The sequence below is a fragment of the Tiliqua scincoides genome, chromosome 1 (assembly GCF_035046505.1).
Source record: "Tiliqua scincoides isolate rTilSci1 chromosome 1, rTilSci1.hap2, whole genome shotgun sequence".
Lineage (NCBI taxonomy): Eukaryota > Metazoa > Chordata > Lepidosauria > Squamata > Scincidae > Tiliqua > Tiliqua scincoides.
The window spans coordinates 189,486,679-189,506,050 of NC_089821.1; the positions used below are offsets into that span (position 1 = coordinate 189,486,679).

The 19,372-nt window shown below is 42.6% G+C and overlaps 1 protein-coding gene across 3 annotated transcripts in view; it reads right to left on the reverse strand.

Moving 5' to 3' along the window:
• Positions 1-12,805: 12,805 nt before the first annotated feature.
• Positions 12,806-19,372, reverse strand: part of FBXL4 (F-box and leucine rich repeat protein 4) — a 53,005-nt gene continuing 46,438 nt past the window's right edge. For 2 of the 3 annotated variants that reach the window (XM_066612868.1, XM_066612875.1), the window contains exon 10: positions 12,807-15,460. In XM_066612868.1, coding sequence (XP_066468965.1) covers positions 15,297-15,460 — 164 coding nt within the window. In that variant the 3' untranslated portion in view covers positions 12,807-15,296. Of the gene's footprint in view, positions 15,461-19,372 lie in introns of all 3 variants that reach the window. The other variant, XM_066612881.1, reaches the window with a different exon arrangement.

Below are 19,372 nucleotides of genomic sequence, written 5' to 3' on the forward strand. Positions count from 1 at the left end.
CTTACCCACATATAAGTCTCATTGAACTCAATGACTTTCTTATGAGTAGACTTTAATAGGACTACACTGTTAATCATGTATAATAAAGTCTACCAGGAAATCTGCATTAGATTGCATAAACTCTAACTTAACTTCTTAGTATGTTGTTTAACGGTGTTTTGTCCAAGTAACATAGATGCACATTTTGGTATTGCATAAATTGTGGTTTTTACATAGCAAATATCAGAAACAGGACAAAAGATTATGGTTGATTACATTTGCATTTTTTTTAAGATGGGGAAAAGCACTTAAATCAGTCCAACATGTCTGTGGCATGTTTCCAATTAAAGTCTTATTTTTAGAATGTTTCCTTTAAGACAAAAGAAAAACAATGTGCAATTCAACTTTAAACTGCCCTTGTAATTGTTTGAATGATTAACATAAGTAGATGAAGTAAATACAAGGGCTTACAAATTATTGTAGAATTAGGAAGCAACAAATTCACTCCTTCATTGCTTTCCAGTTCATAAGCGTAAGTAGATTGTGCTATCTAGGGAGGGCACAACATACATGGAAGGACCCAATAGTGGTGGACAGGTTGGAGGAAAGTATGACTGCCTGCTCTTCTAACAACAACAACGGTCTATGACCATAACAGTCATGCAGGTGGGACTTCAGTATCCACTGATTTAGTATTCACTTATTTGACTCACCACGGATACTGAGGTCCACCTTTAAAAGCCTTGTAACAAGGGAAAAAAGCACAAAAATCAAATTTCCTACCTTCAAGCTGTTAAATAATTATAATTTCATTCCAGTAGACTCCATTATTCATGGATGTGATGATGGCATCAGGCCTAGATGCATTTAAAAGGGGATTGGACAAATTTCTGGAGGAAAAATCCATCATGGGTTACAAGCCATAATGTGTATGTGCAACCTCCTGATTTGAAATGGGCTATGTCAGAATGCCAGATGCAAGGGAGGGCACCAGGATGCAGGTCTCTTGTCTTGTGTGCTCCCTGAGACATTTGGTGGGCCACTGTGAGATACAGGAAACTGGTCTAGATGGGCCTGTGGCCTGATCCAGCAGGGCTGTTCTTACGTTCCTATCCCATCTAGTGGCCGAATGTGGTATAGAGACTATACCAATGCATTCTGGGGTGGCAACAGAGGAGCAAGAAACCTGGAAGTGGATCTTTAAAGCTATTTTCCACTTTTGGTATGCCGTGATTTTGTTATGCACTGGGGGCTTCAGAATGGAACGGAACCCCAGTGGATAATGAGGCATAACCTGTAGTACTTAATATTTTGCATTTGTATAATGCTTTCTGAGTGTACAAGACACTTCACAGGCATGTAGTCCTTACAACAACCCTGCAAGTTAAGTAATATCCTCATGTTGCAGCTGGTGAGGGAGTGACTTGCCTAAGACCACCTAGTAGAATTCTAGGTAGAGGTACAATTCAGATTGAGCTGATTTCAGCTCAGTGTCTTAGTCTGAACCACATGGGAACTTGCTTTAAATAACTGCATTAGATCTCAAACAAGATTTATCATGATTATGATGATGAAATATTTTTTTCCCCACCATGTAAACAATCACTAAGCCATCACGCATTAGGAAACAAGGGCTTCTAGGACAGTGGACATAGCTGGAAATGGTTGTTGCAATAAATGGTTAAAATGTTTTTGGTTGACCAGTAAACCAGAAAGTCTAGATAATCAACAGAAAAAAAAATACTTCTTCACACAACTCATTAACAGGAAATTCTGTACTGCAGTGTCTAGGGAGAGCAGCTTTCTTAGAATGCTTTTTGATTTGGAGCGCAGTCCTAACTTGCGCTGGAACAACCAGGTCGAGTGGCCTGTGCTGTATCCATTGGAACTTAGGTGCTGGCTGGAAATAATCTTGGGGTAATTTTTTCCATTATCCTGTGTCAAACCCCAGACACCCCTATGGGGCTACTCGGATCTGCATCAGCGATTTCACTGGCACAATCTGAGGAGCCCATGTAAGGCTGATTGGGCCAGGTTCAGGGGATAGGATTCAGCCTGCACTGCCGTAGCTGATCCTACTACCCTCCCAGGCCCAATCTGCTTCCTGTTCTGCCTCACCCACCGAAAAAAGTCCCTCCCCATCTCCGTTCCACCCTCCCGCAACCTTCTCCCACCCTCTGCACCACCCGGCTCCATATTCACTTGCACCAACCTCTGCAGGATGGGATCAGGTGTAGGGAGGCCAGTACATGTTATGTTGACATGCCTCATGGCACATTTGTGACACTCCTGGGTTGGCACAAAGAGCCTGTGCAACACCTGATGCGGATTTCTCTGTTAGACAAATTAATGGAAGAGAGTGAGAAACCTGGACTATATCAATTTAAAGGAGACTACACAACCATATTGCTTCCAGCATAAATGAGTCTGAATATATTTTATGTTTGAACACAGAAGACTGAATTATACAATGCCAACCACAGCAGCAATTACCGCAAATCAGTAAAGACTCACTTTTTGTCCTTCCATGTAATGCCCACTGATTTGTGGTTAGCATATATATCACCGCAGAGAAGGAGGGAGGGAGAGAGAGAGAGAGAGAGAGAGAGAGTTTGAAAAATATTTCTAATTCTCAGACAAAAGTTTGAGATATCTAGACGCTAGCATCAATTTTTAGGTACAAATCCTGTTGATGGAAAAAATGCCTGAATCACCGCTAATGAGTTTTCCATCAATGCACACATACATGAACTTCTCTGGGGAAAAATTGATAACATTAAAATAAATGCACTTTACATTTAATACATGAGTTACTTGGTGGTGAAATGTCGGACTAGTTTAATAGAAGACTTGCATTTTGCCAGTTCAGCAAATCAGTGCAGTGAATTGAGAAAGGAGCAGCTTGGCATACAGTAGAACATAAACCAAATTTGATGAAAACTAATACAGAAGGCATTCCAACAGTTAAAAAATAACATACATAAAGCAAGCTTTTATTTATTAATTCTTGATTCAGATATACAAAGGGCCATAACATAAGTGCCCACTAACTCTCTGGAACTAAAGAAGCTTTACATAAACTCTCTCTCTCTCTCTCGCTCATATTCACATGATAGAAAACACTATTGTTCATCTATTGGCCCAACTGAACATATGTCTTAGGCTGCAGCGTTCTGCGACTCCAGTTGCAAGGGTCTCTATTACTCCTTGATTTCTGTACAGCTGCCTCAGCTCAACCTAGGCCCAGAAGAAAGGGGATCACCACTTTGTTGCTTAGCAACTATAGCTTAATATTCCAATTTCTTCTCCCATATTCAGCAAAGTCAGGAGCCATAAGGCATCACCAGCAGAAAGCAGGAGAGTCTTAGACAGCCTCTGAAGCACTGTAGGCAGTGATCTGTGCAGGCAGAATGGCAGATCAAAAGTACTGTGGTCACTGCTCCAGATCCCCTTTTCCAGGACTCCCTCAAGTTCAGGATCCAACTCATGCATAAAAAATATTTGGTTGGATTTTTGAACTGCCTTTAGCAAAAACACTTAGTTACCCCCGTGAAAGTTTTCCAAATGCTTTAGAAAAAATGATATTATAGTCCATAGGCACACTGCAAAAGCCATTACAGCCAACATTTGAAAGCATTTCACTGATTGCTCTCTCCTGTAAGAAGGCTTTAAAGCTACACTGCTACTCTCTAAGGGCACAATCCTATGAATGTCTACTCAGAAGTAAGACCTGTTGTATTCAATGGGGCTTACTCTCAGGAAAGTGTGGATAGGATTGCGGCCTAATTCTACTTCATAAACTCTCCTTGGAAAAAGTGTGCCTATCTATATTTAAAAGCACCAGGAACTCATAGAAAACTTCTTTACAAGGCACCTTGAATACACTGCACACACATCAGATATAAATTTAGAAACAATCCCACACTGAAGCAAGTCCAAACCATTCTGCAATCACATTTCTGCATCTCTCTGTTGTATATGGGTTTTCTACAACTATTTCCATTGATTTCAATAAATACAGGATGTTTAAGGTACATTTTATATATTTTTAAATTTTGCATTCTAGATTTCTTAAACACACACATGCTTGCATGCACACACACACTATATTTAAAATGTATCAAATTCTTTGATGTTTATAAAACAAGGTTAAAATTGTAGGCATTTTTTCAACTGCAGAAAATTGCCTGGCACTATCACTAGCAGTGCATTAAAATGAAATACTGGAATATGTTCTCAAGTAAATTATTCCTCTAAATAACTTGATTTTTATAGAGTTCACTCTAGCTACAAAATGATCACAACTGAACTCATAATTAGGCAGACCAAACTCCACTAAAATAAATGGATTTAAGCAATTTTGTAGTGAATTAAGGCTACTATATATATAAAACAGGATCTCAATTGAATTATGCTTTAGCTCCATGGAAGAGTACTTAAATAGGCAGTTTTACAAATCCTCGCCACTGTTTTCATATTAAAATTATTGAAAATGCCAATAATAATTCTAACACTCACTTTAACATCATTCAGCTTTCACTAATGCAATAAATAATTGAACAAACAGGATCCTTCTGTCCTCTACCTTAAGACACTCCTCCCATCCAGCCCCTCTTTGTTGAAGTTGCTTGCTCTAGCTCAGGGGTCTCCAAACCTTTTGGCCAGAGGGCCGTATCAAATAGCTGGCATGGTATGGAGGGTTGGAAAAACATTTAAATATAAAATTTAAATAAATTAGAGATGGAATTTAGATGAGTGAATAAATGAATGAATGGGCTCATTCATTCCACCTCTCTGGCCCTCAGAATACCCTTCAGACACAATCAGAACACAGCTCCAATCCTGTTCAGTTGAGTGGGCCAGAGGCTTTCAGGAGACAAGAGGTTGGCTGCAGGCTAGCAAGAGGCTTGCTGCGGGCCACATCTGGCCCCCGGGTGGGGTTTGGAGAGCCCTGCTCTTACTTCAGTGATGCACAGACCTGCCTGCCTCACCATTAGCTTTAACAATGGCAGCTGGCTTTTCCAAAGTGATAGTATAAAATATTTATTTATTTACAAGTTTTCTATCCTGCTTTCTCTCTCTCTGCTGGGCACCCAAAGCAGCAAAAATAGGCCACTACGTTGCAATGTGGTGGTGGTAAACAATGATACTGTTGGGAGGAACATAGCAGGTAAAAGAGAATGTATTTTGGGGTCAGATATCCCATCTCTTGGTGGGGATGTATGGAACAGAGAAAAGGAAAAGAACTGGCTCTGTGAGCAAACTGATCTAGTTAAGAGCTATGGGAATGGTAATATAGTAAACCCTCATGTGAATTCTCTCTCTCATATTGAACACTGGAGTCCTTTCTCCAGATGTCTTATGCCTGTTACAGTACAGTATGCCTTCAGCTGTGATCCCCAAACAGTGGAAGTCTCTTCTCAGTCCATTAGAGTCTTACCTTGTAGATTTACAGTCCAATCCTAACCCTGTGCTGGAACAGGCAGGCTGACTGGCCTGCTCTGTATCCCGCACAAGATAGGTGGCTCTGGTGCAACTTGGATATTTATCTCCTTACCCCATGTCATGGACCAGCCACCCCTATGGGCTACTTGGATCTGCGCCAGCAAAATCACTGATGCAAATCTGATCTAGGCTGGCTGGGAGGGGGTTAGTAATCAGCCTAAAATGCTGATGTTTGTCCCACGCCCTCCCAGACCTCGTATGCCCACCGGCCCACCTTCCTCCAACCACAAACACTCCCATTCTGCCCTCCTGCCACCATCTCCAAAACCCCTCCCCCTGTGCACTGGACACCCTTGGATGATGGGAACTCACCTGCTCTGGGTGACGCAGAGGCCGAATCAGGCCTCCAGGAGCTGGTGAGGTCCTCTACTCCCACCCCTTACAACATTTTTGAAACACTCCTGAGTCGGCAAAGGCAGCTATTGCCAGCTCAGCCGGCACTCAGGATTGCACTCTTAGGAAGATGGTGAAGATGTGCTTGCTTTAGTTGGTCATTGTTTAATTTGATTTTAACTGTGTGATTTTAAACTGTATTTATTATAGTTACGGACCTGATCCCTGGGGCCCCCCCAAAGGGATACTTACTCAGCTCCATACAGAGCCTCACATGACATTTCTGAGCTCGACCAAAGCCCTCTGAGGCCTCCAGAGCACTGTTAAACAGTACTTCCAGTTCTCTGACAAAAACAGTAAGTACTGTTTAAGGGTGCTCCAGAGACCTCAGAAGGCTTTCAGAGTGCCCGTAGAAGCAGTGTACGGCTTTGCTGGTCCCTGAAACAGCTCCAGGGGTGGGCAGAGGTGGCAGTGATGGTACAGCGTGGCAGGTGGAGGCACCGCCCCCACAGGGCCCATAGGTGTGGTGCCTGGGACTTTTGCCCCCCAACCCCCCAGGACTGCCACTTATTTTATTTTTATGTTTTGAATCCCATTTTGGATTACAATCTTCCCCACTTTATGAGGATACTTTGTTCCTGAAAAACCCTTCATAGGGCAAATTCTCATAAGTCAAAAATGTAATTAGGATTAATTTCAATGGGAAAAATTGAGCCCTGAAATTGATGCCAATTTATGCCAAAACAACACTTAATCCCATTAAAATTGGCACAATTACTTCAGTAGTTAACATTAATTATAACACAACATAACAAGGCATTTCCCCTCCATTAATTACTCTATAATATAACTGTTTATCTGTCCACAAACAATATACACATGATATATTTATGTAATTCAACCTTATGCACAAGACTGTCACTGCTATAAGCTAGCAAACCAACAGCCCAATCCTATCCTCAGCAGGGCCACTGGGTGCAGCCGCACCAAAATGGCAACCACTGTATCCAGCAGCCCCAAGGAGGCTGCTGCATGTCTCATAAGGGGAAGGCGACTTTTGTCCGCTTCCCCCAAGTAAGGGTGCAGACTCGCAATAGGGCTACTTGAGTCAGTGATGACTTTTTGCCGGCGCAGACTGAAGAGCACGCCATGCTTTGCAGCCTGACATGGAGGATAGAATCTAGCGGAACAGGGGTCTGCCAGTTCCACCTCCCCTCCTGGGCTGGTTCCTCCCGTCCCAGCCACCCCCACTCTGAAATTCCTCCCCCCACCGGCAGTGCAACTTGCCATCGGGCACTCCTGCAGTATTCTCCAACCAGCGCTGGGCACAACACCAAAGCTCTCTACTCAGAGGGTGTCGTAAATGTGTTTTACGGCACATTTACGACACCCAGCACCAACGCTGGAGCTCCTTTGTTAACCTAACATGAACATTTCCTGATTGCTTCTACTGAGGTGCTGTGACCAGCTGCCCTGTGGCAGTTGGTGGGCCACTGTGAGATACAGGAAGCTGGGCTAGATGGGCCTATGGCCTGATCCAGCAGGGCTCTTCTTATGTTCTTATGACATCAGTGCTTTCTTTCTATGTAAAACTTAGGCAAAGTATTTTTCTTCTATCAGTCTCTACTCCAGTGGTTCTCAAACTTTAAGGGAGCTTTACTCCCTCAGTAAATCTTTGTGGGGGAGGGGCAAGGGTAGGGAAGCAATCCCCAGGATCATGCCCCTAAGGGGGGCAAATGGGGGGGGTTGCTTTCAGTTGCTTGGACTCAGTGAGGGCTGCTAGAGCCTGCAGGAGGTGCAGGGAGCCCAGCGCAGCCCTCCACAGCGCTCCCAAGGCCAGGAATCTTGAAAGAGAGCAATTGCAATGTACCTCCTGCAAACAAGAAGTACTTTGTGATAGCTCTGTTTCCAGATTCCAAGGTTTGGGAGCCCTGCAGGAGGCTGCGCTGGGCTCCCCACAACTTCTGCAGCTGCCAGCAGCCCTCACTGAGTCCAAGTGAGTGAAAGCAACCCCTTTAGCTCCCCCTTAGGGACACGATCATGGGGATCACTTCCCTGCCTCTCCTCTTCTCCTGCCCCTTAAAGGGACAGGGAAATGTTACACAAACTGCTGGGTCATGACCCATCAGTTTGAGAACCACTGCTCTACTCAGTTGAGCCACAGAGCCAATATATTTTTTCTCCATTTCAGTGCAATCCTAACTTGCACTGGAATAGGCAAGCCAGCGCTGTATCCAGTGCAAGTTTGGGGCCAACTGTTGCTCAGTTGACTATAGCTCACCTGAAGAGGTGGTGCAGATCCGAGCACAATGCAGCAGCCAGAAGCTGCTCCATGCTGCCTGGGAACTGGAGCTAGGATCCTGCATAACTGCTGGATCCTGGTCCTGACCCTGCCTCAAACCCACCACCCATGCTCTCCCGCCCCCAAACACCTATCTCCTATCTCTTCCCAAGACACCCCCCTCCGACCCCTATGTCAACCAAGCTTGGCTGGCATGGACTTACCTTTCCTTGCTGCTGCGGAGGCTGAATTTTGCCTCAGTGTGCCAGCGCAGCTTACTCCCACGGAGGCGCAAATGTGCAAGGAACTTGTGCTGGCCCAGCGAACATTTAGGTTTGCACTCTTTGTTTCCTAACCTACATGCAAAACCCCAGATTTTGATGTGTAGCTACAACTCATGTTTTGCTTTCCTGATTCTTGCCTTGAGTTTTACTACATCTGTTCTCTTTTAGGGCCTTTGCCTGTTTTTAATGCAATAATTTGCAAGAAAAAAATGGAATGTCATATTTCAACTAGCATATTCATTGCATGTATGGTTGTAGACTATGAGTCTGAAGCTAGAGTTCCTCTCATCTGTGCTATTTTTTTTTAAAGAAAAATAATTCAAGGTAGAGTTCCCTCAGCTGTACCATTCGAATACAAGAGAACTTATCTAACCCTTCAGAGGAAACAAAGGTGATGAGTACCTGACATCATGCAATCCTTTCATTTTATGAAAGTTTCTATTTAATGTAAGGAGGTTGCATGCTTTCCCCACCACTAGTGTACTGTACAGCTTTTCTAACTTCTTTTAAAGTGTCTCTTCAATTTAACTTCCACGCTTTGAAAGTGACAAAGATTTACAGCTGAACTTTTCCACCCATGTATATCTTGTTCCATGAGGACTGCATATAGTATGAGGAAGATTTTGGGGAGAATCAAGCAAGAAAAAAATGGTTATTATTTTTTCACATTGTTATACCACCCTTCCTCCAAGGAGGTCAGGGTGTACATAATTTCTTCCCTCCTTTTGTCTTCACAACAGTACTGTGAGGTAGGTTTGGATATCTGGTCCAAGGGCGCCCAGAAAGCTTCGTGGGTGAGCAGGGGTTTGTTATGGGAGCCGACTTCATAAGACTGTGTGTCCAATTCACTGTTTGTCATATGATTTGAAAGATATTTAATCTTTCTACTTCAGTTCTTTCTATACCAATTCTATATTTCTGTAAGTTCAAACTTATCAAAATCTTCTTTTCTAGATATCTAACCACACTACAATACTTTATTTCAGATCCTTGTATTCTTTCATTGGTTTTTCTGCCCCAAGCAGTTTTCAAAAATGTCAATGTTATCCTCCAGGTTTTTTCTTCCCCTCTAGTGGATAGAACCAAACAAATATTTGACCATTTCCCAACTTGTTGCTATACCTAATAGATGCCGTACCAGATGGACAGAAGGATGCATAGCTCCCAGTGGTGCTGGCCTTACCAACACAACAGAGGTGGGAAAAGGATCCATTCATGATCATTAATTAAAATCTCACATTTTCTCTCCCAAAGGAAGGTGTTCAAGGCAGACCACCTTGCCCCCCTAAAAAAATATCAAAAAATACAATGAAAACCTAAAAAACAAGGACATACAGAAAGCAACCTGATAGCATGGCATACCAAAGACTGAGTGAAAAAGTCTTTAGTCAGCACCAAAATGACATCCTGTGGCAGAATTCCCTAACTTGGGTGCCATCACAGAGAAGACCCACTCTTGCTTCACTGCCAGGTGAATTTTTGCAAGCTGTGGACAGCCCAGGAGGGCCCTCTCAGGTTATGGACAGTATCATGCTGAGGGAGAGTTCTTCAGATACACTGGTCCTAGGCTGCTTAGGCTTTCAAGGTCAAAAACAGTACCTTGAATTCCACCCAAATGTACCAGCAACCAATGCTGATGATACAAATGTGTTTAAAGACAACTTGAGACTTTTCATCTCAGCCTGCAATCCATGACATAACTTCCTTGCCTCAACAACTGGGTTTGTCTTGCTAATGTTCTCATTCCTCCCATCAACTGTAGTGTAGTTTGCCTTCCCATTTCTAAAGAAGACATAAATATGACAAAAATTCTTTTACTTCTCTGCAGGCCACTGGCCAGCATACATTGTAGAGGCGTATATTGTAATCACTACAATTTTTTTCCAGACATATTCAGACATGGGTTCAACCTAAAGTGCACATTCCTATTTCTAAGTAACAACATAGAAATCAGACCATGAGAAAGCAAGTCTGATAGAGATAGAAGGATCTTGCTATCTATTGCGTGTCAAGAAAGTGGAATTAGCATCCCTACAGTTTTAAGCCAATAATATCTTTTAAATACCAATTCATTCTTCTCTTGCCCCTTCCTTCACGAAGGCACACTATACCATCAGAAAAGCAACCCATATATTTTATGTATGTATTACTCCATATCTGATGTTATTATTCCAAGTACTAACCACTCATTTTCAGCCAAGAAGCTAATCAATTCTCAAGTGCAATTAAGCAGCAGGGAGAAAATCATTTTTCTCCTGTTGTAAATGTAGCACAAAAAAAAAACAAATACTGATAGACAATATTTATGTGAGGTAGACTTAGTATTAAATTCAGTAAGTGTTTTTTGTTGTCTTCAATAGTCACAGCCTTTTTAAAGCAGAGAAAAACAAATCTGGTTTTCTGAATGATGTGTCTTGCCTTGCTGAAATGGGCTTTGTGGAGATACTTCCTGTGGAGAATGAAATTTTACAGTTATTCCCTTAACACACCTACTATTGCAGCTTCAATACTATACTAATACACATTTCTTCTTTCTACTCCAACTGAGCTGTGTCTACACCCCCACACACCCATAGCTTCTGCACGTGCATTGGATGTTCTTGAGTCCTGCTTAACTCTACAGTCCCCCTCACGCACGGAGCTCCCCAAACTCAGGGGAACCTTGAAAGCAACCTCTGATGAAGTATGAGAAGTTAGAGTATGAAGGGGAAATTGGAAGAGTCCTTCTTTGAAGTCCAGCTCCATTCCTTGCAAGACAGGACTATGTTTTCTCCCATTTTAATCTTCCATAGTCCTTTCAAATGGCTTCAGTGCAATAGTTTCAACTTAGACTGTTTAGGTAGTACCAATGCACAGGACTTGACAAGTGTTCAGAATCTAAACCACTGAATAAAACACCAGAATTGAAAGTTTAATTCATTCTTGGACAAACTTGTTTTTCCATTCTAATTAGTAAAGAATATAGCCAGACAGTTTTGCATGTAAATAAATCACTTCATAAGCCAAAATGCATTTTTTTCATTGATTTCCATGATAGTCATTGTTTGCATAAGTGTCCTTATTGATTATAAAAATAGAAGGCACACTACAACCATAAAAGCTCAGGGTCCATTTACAATTAGACATATTAATACATTTTTCTTTAAAGAAAAAATAACCATGGATACCCTGAGCTAAATATCGCAACAAAAATAAGGCTTATGTTAAAATATTAACATTTGTAAACACACACAGTCTAAGGACTGCTCTTCTGTAGCAAGTATACTGTATACAAATATAATTTTTAATTGTCAATATATATTATTTATAAACACACACTTGAAAACTGGAAATAAAAAGAACATCTGTAGTTATCTGTAGGGTAATATTAAAATGTGTGAAGGACACAACTTATTTATCTCTTTGACCATATATAGGTACACCAGCATATGGAAAAGCAAGCCCTTTGTGCACTAAGTAGCACAACACGATCTCCAGTTCCTGGAAAGAAAAGGTGAATGGAGGAAATTAGTATGACAGCCAATGGCAGAGGTGGCTAAGAGCTAGAACCCAATCCTATGTGTGTCACTCAATCACTCAATTGCAATGCACCTCCTGCTCTGGTGCCTCCTGCTGTAAAGCAATCAGCACCAGTTGCAAAAGGTGCTCTCTGCCGGCATGCTACTCTTGATGCTGCCAGCAGTGCTGGTGGAAAGGCCTGAGCCTTCCTGACCATGATAGCACTTCTCTCACTGATAAAGGTAAGTAAGCAGGAAAGGCAGGAGGTGGTGGTGGGAGAGCAAAGCAGGGGTGGGAGGAGGGTGGGGAGAGGGATGGGCAGATAGGGTCTAAGGGTGGGATCAGTGGTGCTGGCGATGCTAACATCCTATTCCCCTTTCTGGACCTGATCCCATAGCATGAGTTCATACAGACCAGCACCAGCTATTTTGCTCCTTAATGACCAGGATTGGGCTGCAAGCTAAGAATCAGGACTTTCCTGTTTAGAAGTTGGCCTCTGTCATAAACTCACTTAGGCAAACCACTTCCTCTCAGCCTCAGCTAGAGTGGGGTCATAAAACTTCCTTACAGAGTCACTAAGGACAACCACAAAATAAGGTGTGAAATACTTTGTACACTCAAAAAGCACTTTAAAAATGTTAACTATGGATGCAGATATAATAGGGTGCAAGAGCATAACTGTGATAGGCAGCCCAATCCTGAGCTGTCTGTTGCGCTGGGACTGCCACTGCACCAAAACTGATGCAGCAGCAGTCAGTGCACAATAGGGCAGTTGCTGGCGGCTCCATGGGGAAAGGGGATTTTTGACCCCTTTCCCCAGGTAAGGGAATTAGCCCTGCAATGGGGCTACTCGATTCTGCAGCAGCCCTTGCAGCCCAACACAGAGACTCTGGATGCAGCAGAGCAGTCCTGCTGGTCACATCTCACTCCCACCCCACTCCCTCTCCACTCCACGCCCCCACCCACTTCTTTGCCACCTGGCGGTCTGCACGACCACCAAGTGGCAGAGCACTGGCCATCCACCGGGGGTAGCCCAGCGCCTGCTGACACCGAGCTACCTCCAGCTCTGGGCTAGCATTGAGTGCCACAAATGTACTTTATGGCGGAGCGCTGGTATGAGCTCAGGATTGGGCTCTTAGATCCTAACAATTTCAATTGGGCAGAGCCTCTGAATTGTTCCTGTACTTCACTGATGAATCAAAATGTGGTCAATGGGTGTGAATGAAAACATGCAGGATTCAAAATTACGATTACTGAAATTAGATAACTCACACTAGCAAGACAAGCAATAAAAAGCCTTCTTTATGAAAGGAAACAGAGGAAGCAGACTCCTGGAATTTATCAGTCAGGATGATAAACCTCCTCGTTCAAAGTTTTAAAAGCAAGCTTCAGTACCTGGAGTTAATGTCTCCTATTCTTGAAATAATATCAGAGAAAAACAATTTGCATTCAAAGCACATTTTTACTGGTTCACAACTATTAGCTTTTATCTCTATTTCATTTTTTAAAGCTTAAATTTAAAGCTTAAAGTTTGTAAACAATCCAAAATGAATTCTAGTAAAGTACCTACAGAAATAATTTCATGTTTGTGCATTTGAACATTTATTTATTTATTTAAAGAGAATTCACACCTAGTGGAAGGTGCATTGCCTCCAGCTTGCTTTGCAATTGGCTTCATCTTTCTGAGCTTTCTTGGAAACTTTCCAGAAAATGCTCAGAATATTTTAGGGAGATTGTGAGAAGGCTCAGAAAAAAACTGAGAGCCACTAGCTCTCCATCACAGTACGCCCCCTTTCCAAACGTACTCCACAATGAGGGAGGGAAGCCAACACTGAGAAGGACAGGTGATAGCCTTGTGCTTTCCCACGCTTCTCAGAAACAAGGGACATTCTTAAGTATGCTCAGAAGTTTCTAGTGTCACAATCACACTTTGTTCCGGCCCAATCCTTTCACAATCAAGTGAAATGGAAAACTAAAATTTTCAGTTTTGAACAGTAATGGACATTAACACTGAGGCTCCACTGCTTTTCTGCTCTCCCCTGCATTAAAATGGTAAGTCTGGGCATCCAAAGGATCTCATACTAAGTCAAGGTCATTATGTGCCAGACCTGTACTTGGGGGCTTTTATGTGTTTGCATGATTTAAACTGCTGAGTTCAGTACCATGAACACCTAATTAAAATTCTCAACTAGCCAAAGGTTTCAACAATGGAAGTTAGTTTTTGTTAGCTTTGGGTACATAGAAGTAAAAGCAGCCTTCCTGTTTCTTTGCATCACATCTGATAAGGAGAAGAAGGACCTGATACACCTGTACGATTGCATAGTAGCATATTCTACAAGAGTCTTGGAGTTTCATTTGTTGCAACCAACTGGCATGTATATTAGTCACCTTCTTTGGACCTGGAAGTTTCAATCAAAAGTCACACAAACTTAAAAATTTGACCATTTGTTATGACAGTAAACATACAAAATAAATTTGTATTTTGTATCAAGAACCAGGCTGGAAGTAATGGCAGCCACATGGCCACCACCAAGCACAGCAACAATGCTTTCCCCCTTCCTCTCTCCCCACTGGACATCTAAAAGTACATGTGTAAAGAGACATAGCATTACTCACGAGCCCGCCCCCGCCACCCCCGGTGGAAGCCCATAACATAACATGGAATAGGGGCAGGGAAGAGAGCAGTGCAGTAGAGCTGTATCACACATCTTTTTTTATACTAGTTGTCACTGGGAAAGAGAGGAGGAAGAGATACTGGACATTTACAGTGGCAGAAAATTTTCTCTTTTTCTATTACAATATTATACAGTAGACTTCTATATTTACAATAGTAAGAAAACTAAAAAAGCTCCATGAACTACCTTTCTGGAACTTTATTTATTGGAAATGACAAAGCACAATCAGTGATCAGTTTTAAAGTGAGCTATTAATCATGTTAATTGAAGACATCTGAGTTTCATTCTTCCTCACACCTGTAACATTCCAAATTAACACTTCAAGCTCTAAAACAAAAATTTGAACCTTACTGGATAATACATAAACTTAAAATGGAAAATTATCTTTTGTTTCTGTGTTAGTCAGTGTTATAAGTTTATTTGATTGTTAACATTCAAGTGGCTTATTGCCTCAAATGCTCTCTATCAATAGGCATTTAAACATATGCCACTGTACATTTACATGATCCTTACCATTACAAATATACAGTCCCATTTGCCCAATAGAGGAACTGGGTACAGTGCATTGTATAAATAGTTCATTGAAATTTAAATCTTTGATTTCATATTTAACCTTCAGTGTCAAGAAGAGTTAATTTTCCCCCATTATTCATAGGACTTTTTCAGTTGGAAAAAAGTCATCACAAATTCACAGGAAACAGAATTGTCAAATCAATTCCATATAGCAGCATATGAACTGAGTCACTGAGTGAAACTCTTCTTGATGAGCACATTAGGAAAGTTGGCATTCAGTTCTAGGACAACTCTATTATCAATTTGTGAACAGAAGGACACGTCAAGTAAGGAAAGATCTTTACACGACTCCAACAATTTCCTTAAAGATGCAGGGCTTACCATTCTTGTGCCTATAAAAGGAAAGGGGAAAAAGAGATCAGTTTAAAGTAAAATTCTTTTAACAATGCATAAGTTCTGTGCTACCAGGAGGTAAGGAAGAGAACTTACAATGTTCATAAATCAGTATCTAATCAGCAACAGAAATTAACACCTCTCCAAGATCCAATAACTTACCTTGTTTGGTATGAACTATTAATAAATAACTGTACTCAAGTTTTTTTAAAGCATCTGGTCAATTTAAGCTGCAGGCACATGTATGTGCACACAAGTGTTTATGCCTTATTTTCCGCTGAGTACAGTAGCACAGTGGCATCACTAGGATTTGTGTCACCCAGTGCGGGAGGCCTGCACATCACCCCGTGCAGTGGGCAGGGCAACACCCCAGGTGGTGGGTGTGATGATGTACCATCACCCCACCCCCACTGGTTTTTTTGCTGTACCTTTTGATAGAACACAGATATTTCAATGTGGTTTGTTTCATTGCATTCTGCATGAAATTATGCATTAATTGATATATAACATGATGGTATTAATCCTCCAAACTCTGATTTTAGTGATTTTGAAAACTTGTAGAGTCTCTCTCTCACACACACACACCTGTGTCAACTTACTAACACCTTATTGCAGCGGTTCTCAAATGTTTTGCACTGGGACCCACTTTTTAGAATAACTATCTGTCCAGGACCCATTGGGAGTGATGTCATGGCCAGAAGTGACATCATTAAGCAAATTAAATCATTATAAATAATTAAATTAAAATAAAAGAAGTAATTAAATAAGGGGGAGCTAGTCCTGTTCCACCAAGTGAATCTACTCTGAAGTAAGTCTTATTGTGGCCAATGGGGCTTACTCTCAGGAAAGTGTGGGTAGAATTGCAGCCTGTGAGCCCAATCCTATGCACATCTACTCTGAAGTAAGTTCCATAGTGGTTAATGGAGCTTACTCTGTAGTCTGCCTGCAATAACAACCCCCCAAAAAGAATCAGTGAGATTTCCAGCCCTCCCCAGTGCCCAGTTTAAAGTTCTTCTATTTCAGGCATATCAATACAAAGACCCACCTGGCTTTGCAAGTGCAAAATAGAAAACATGCCCTTACCAGCTCAAGCCACATTTTTGTCCTTCTTAGTGGGGGGGGGGGGGAAGAGACTGCCTTCTGGAGCATTTGTTGCTCCAGCTCCATAGGCTTGGGACCATTCTGGTGTCCTCACATTCCCCTTTGCCTGGCCTGACCACCAGCCAAGGCATGTCTGCTTACTTGGGAGTAAACGCAACCGTGAGGCTGCTTTGCTTTCCATAGTGCTCAATAGACTGCAGCTGGGAAGGGGGACCTCCTTCTCCGCTGTTTTTGGGGGCTGCATTCATTGGTTCAGGACCATTCTGATGTTGTTGGAGTTTTCTCAGCCTGCCCTTTCCGATGAACTAAGGCAAGTCTGCCTACTCATGAGTAAACACAGCCATGTGGCTTCGTTTTGGGCTCAATAGACTCGCAGCTGGGAGGGAGGGAGGCAGGGACCCCCTTGGGTGTTTTTTGAGGGCTGCATTCATTTGATCGGGACCATTCTGGTGTCGTTGGATTCCTCTCAGCCTGCCCTTTCTGAAGGACTAAGGCAGGTTCACCTACTTGTGAGTAAACGGGCGATACAGCTCACTTTCACTTTCCATAGGGCTCCATGCATTTTTTCTTTCCGGTTTTTTGGCCATAACTTTTGAATGAAATGATGAAACTTTTCAATTCTGTATTTACATGGTGTTCTGCTGGACATTCTACATCCAACAGTGTATGGCATGATGAGGTAGCTCCTAAAGCCGTGATGTTAGCACGTCCTCCCTCCAGGGCATATCACCGCCCCCCAGCGCGTCACCCGGTGCGGCCCGCACCCCCCTAGTGACACCACTGCCGTAGCATCTTGTGTTTGCTAACTACTTAGTAAATAGTGCAAGGGAGGGCACCAGGATGCAGGTCTCTTGTTGTCTTTTCCGCTGCCCAAGGCATCTGGTGGGCCACTGTGAGATACAGGAACCTGAACTAGATAGGCTTTTGGCCTGATCCAGCGGGGCTCTTCTTATGTACTTTGCCTCCAAATCGATACTGGTTTACAATTCCTTTTTGCATCTCTGTCCCCATACATGAGGTGAACTGTCTACTTTTCCTCCCCAAACATCACACAAGCTTATCATTTAAACAATAAAAATGACATCCACTTGTTAAAGACCTGAAAAAAACTGCTCTTAAGGAGATTACTTTTGTTGTCACAAAACCCACTAGGCACAACCAACTTCCACTGGAAACTAGCAGAACAAGTTTTTGTTGAGCCTGATTCTGTAGTGAAGACATCTATAGACTTCTGTACAGATGTAGACACTGCAGATATCTTACCAAAACCGGTGAGTGAAGTTCTACAGCTTAGTCACTCTAATTATGTATGTCTAAACTAGTGGTTCCCAAAGTGGGTGGTAACATCCCTTGGAGGGTTGAGGGATTACCTCGGGTAGAGGTATGATTTTTCAGTGATAACAAAATCAAAAGCCCAATCTTATTCTTCCCCCACCCACCTTCACAACCACAACAAAACAAGCAAAAGCTGCATCCATGGTAGGGGCGGGCAGGCCAGGAGGCTTCAAAAGGAAAAGGGGATTTTAAATCCCTTTATCCCTGTGTAAACCTCCTGACCCACAATGGGTCTCCTCGGACTTGTGGCAGCAAAAGTCTGAAGAGAGAAAGGGGGCAAGGAGGCATCTGCTGGAGGGGATAAGATTCAGCATGGGCCGTCCATGACAGATCCTCTCCTCACGCTGCCTCCCCACCTCCCCGTTACACCCTTCTCTCTGCCTGGTTTTGCTCCTCCCCTGCCACCCCCTCCTGTCATCCTCCAATGGCAGGGATGGGAAAGTGCAAAACATCCCAGTGGGCTCCCTTGGCAGCATGTTGATCCGTATGCTGTTGAAGTGCCTTTTGGGACAGGCACTGATTGCTTTACTGCGCTCAGCACTGTTGGAGGAGTCTTGCCGCCATTGGGCAGCGAGGGAAAGATCAGGCTCAAAAACACATAACACTACTTTCTACACTTATCATTTTTGTAAAAAACAAAACAAGTCCTGAAATCTGTGAAAAAATAAAACCATTTTCTAATACTCAACTGACTGTGTAATGGCTATGGCTGCACCTGCTGACACTATACCACTTATATCACATATCTAGTACACTTAAAACTTTTATAATTATAATTTATAAAAATGTGCCCTTGCATGTAACACAGTTTTCTGCACCTTTTTGTTGGGTCAAACAAAATCTGAAAAATTAAAACATTTAAGAGCACCTCTACCTAGGGGGTTCTAAGAGGCAAGGGGGCAGTAAGCAGAATGCCACAACAATGAGAATGAGGGGAGGGTGGAATGGGGAGGCGATGGGGCAGGGATGGGCAGATCGGGTCCAGGAAGGGGGTGGGTTTGGTGGCATTAGCTGAATTCTAATCCCCTTCCTGGACCTAATTCCACAGCTCAGGTCCATGAGGACCTGTGCCTTTGAATCTGCTAGCGTAGGCCCAAGCAGGCTTTCTGCACTGCAGAGGTTTACCCTAGGCAAGGGGACAAATGTATAGGGTATGGGACTTGATCTTGGAACAGTTTAAAAAATTGTTAGATTAGATTATTAACTATCAGCATTATCAATGTGGATTGAAGTGTTCTGACCCTAGCTATCCATATGCAAAGTAAAACTGAGCTATTGACATCGTTTGAGTTATACCAGTACCAATAGGACTTGTGATGCTGATAATTTTTACAGTCTAACAAAGAGGGCATAGGAACATATTGGGCCATCCATTGGGAGGGGGTCTGTAATTGTAAGTAAGTTAAGACCTCTGGTCTACACTATAAAGAACCTTACCAAACCTTCTACCCGAGAACAGTGATTTTCAACCAGTG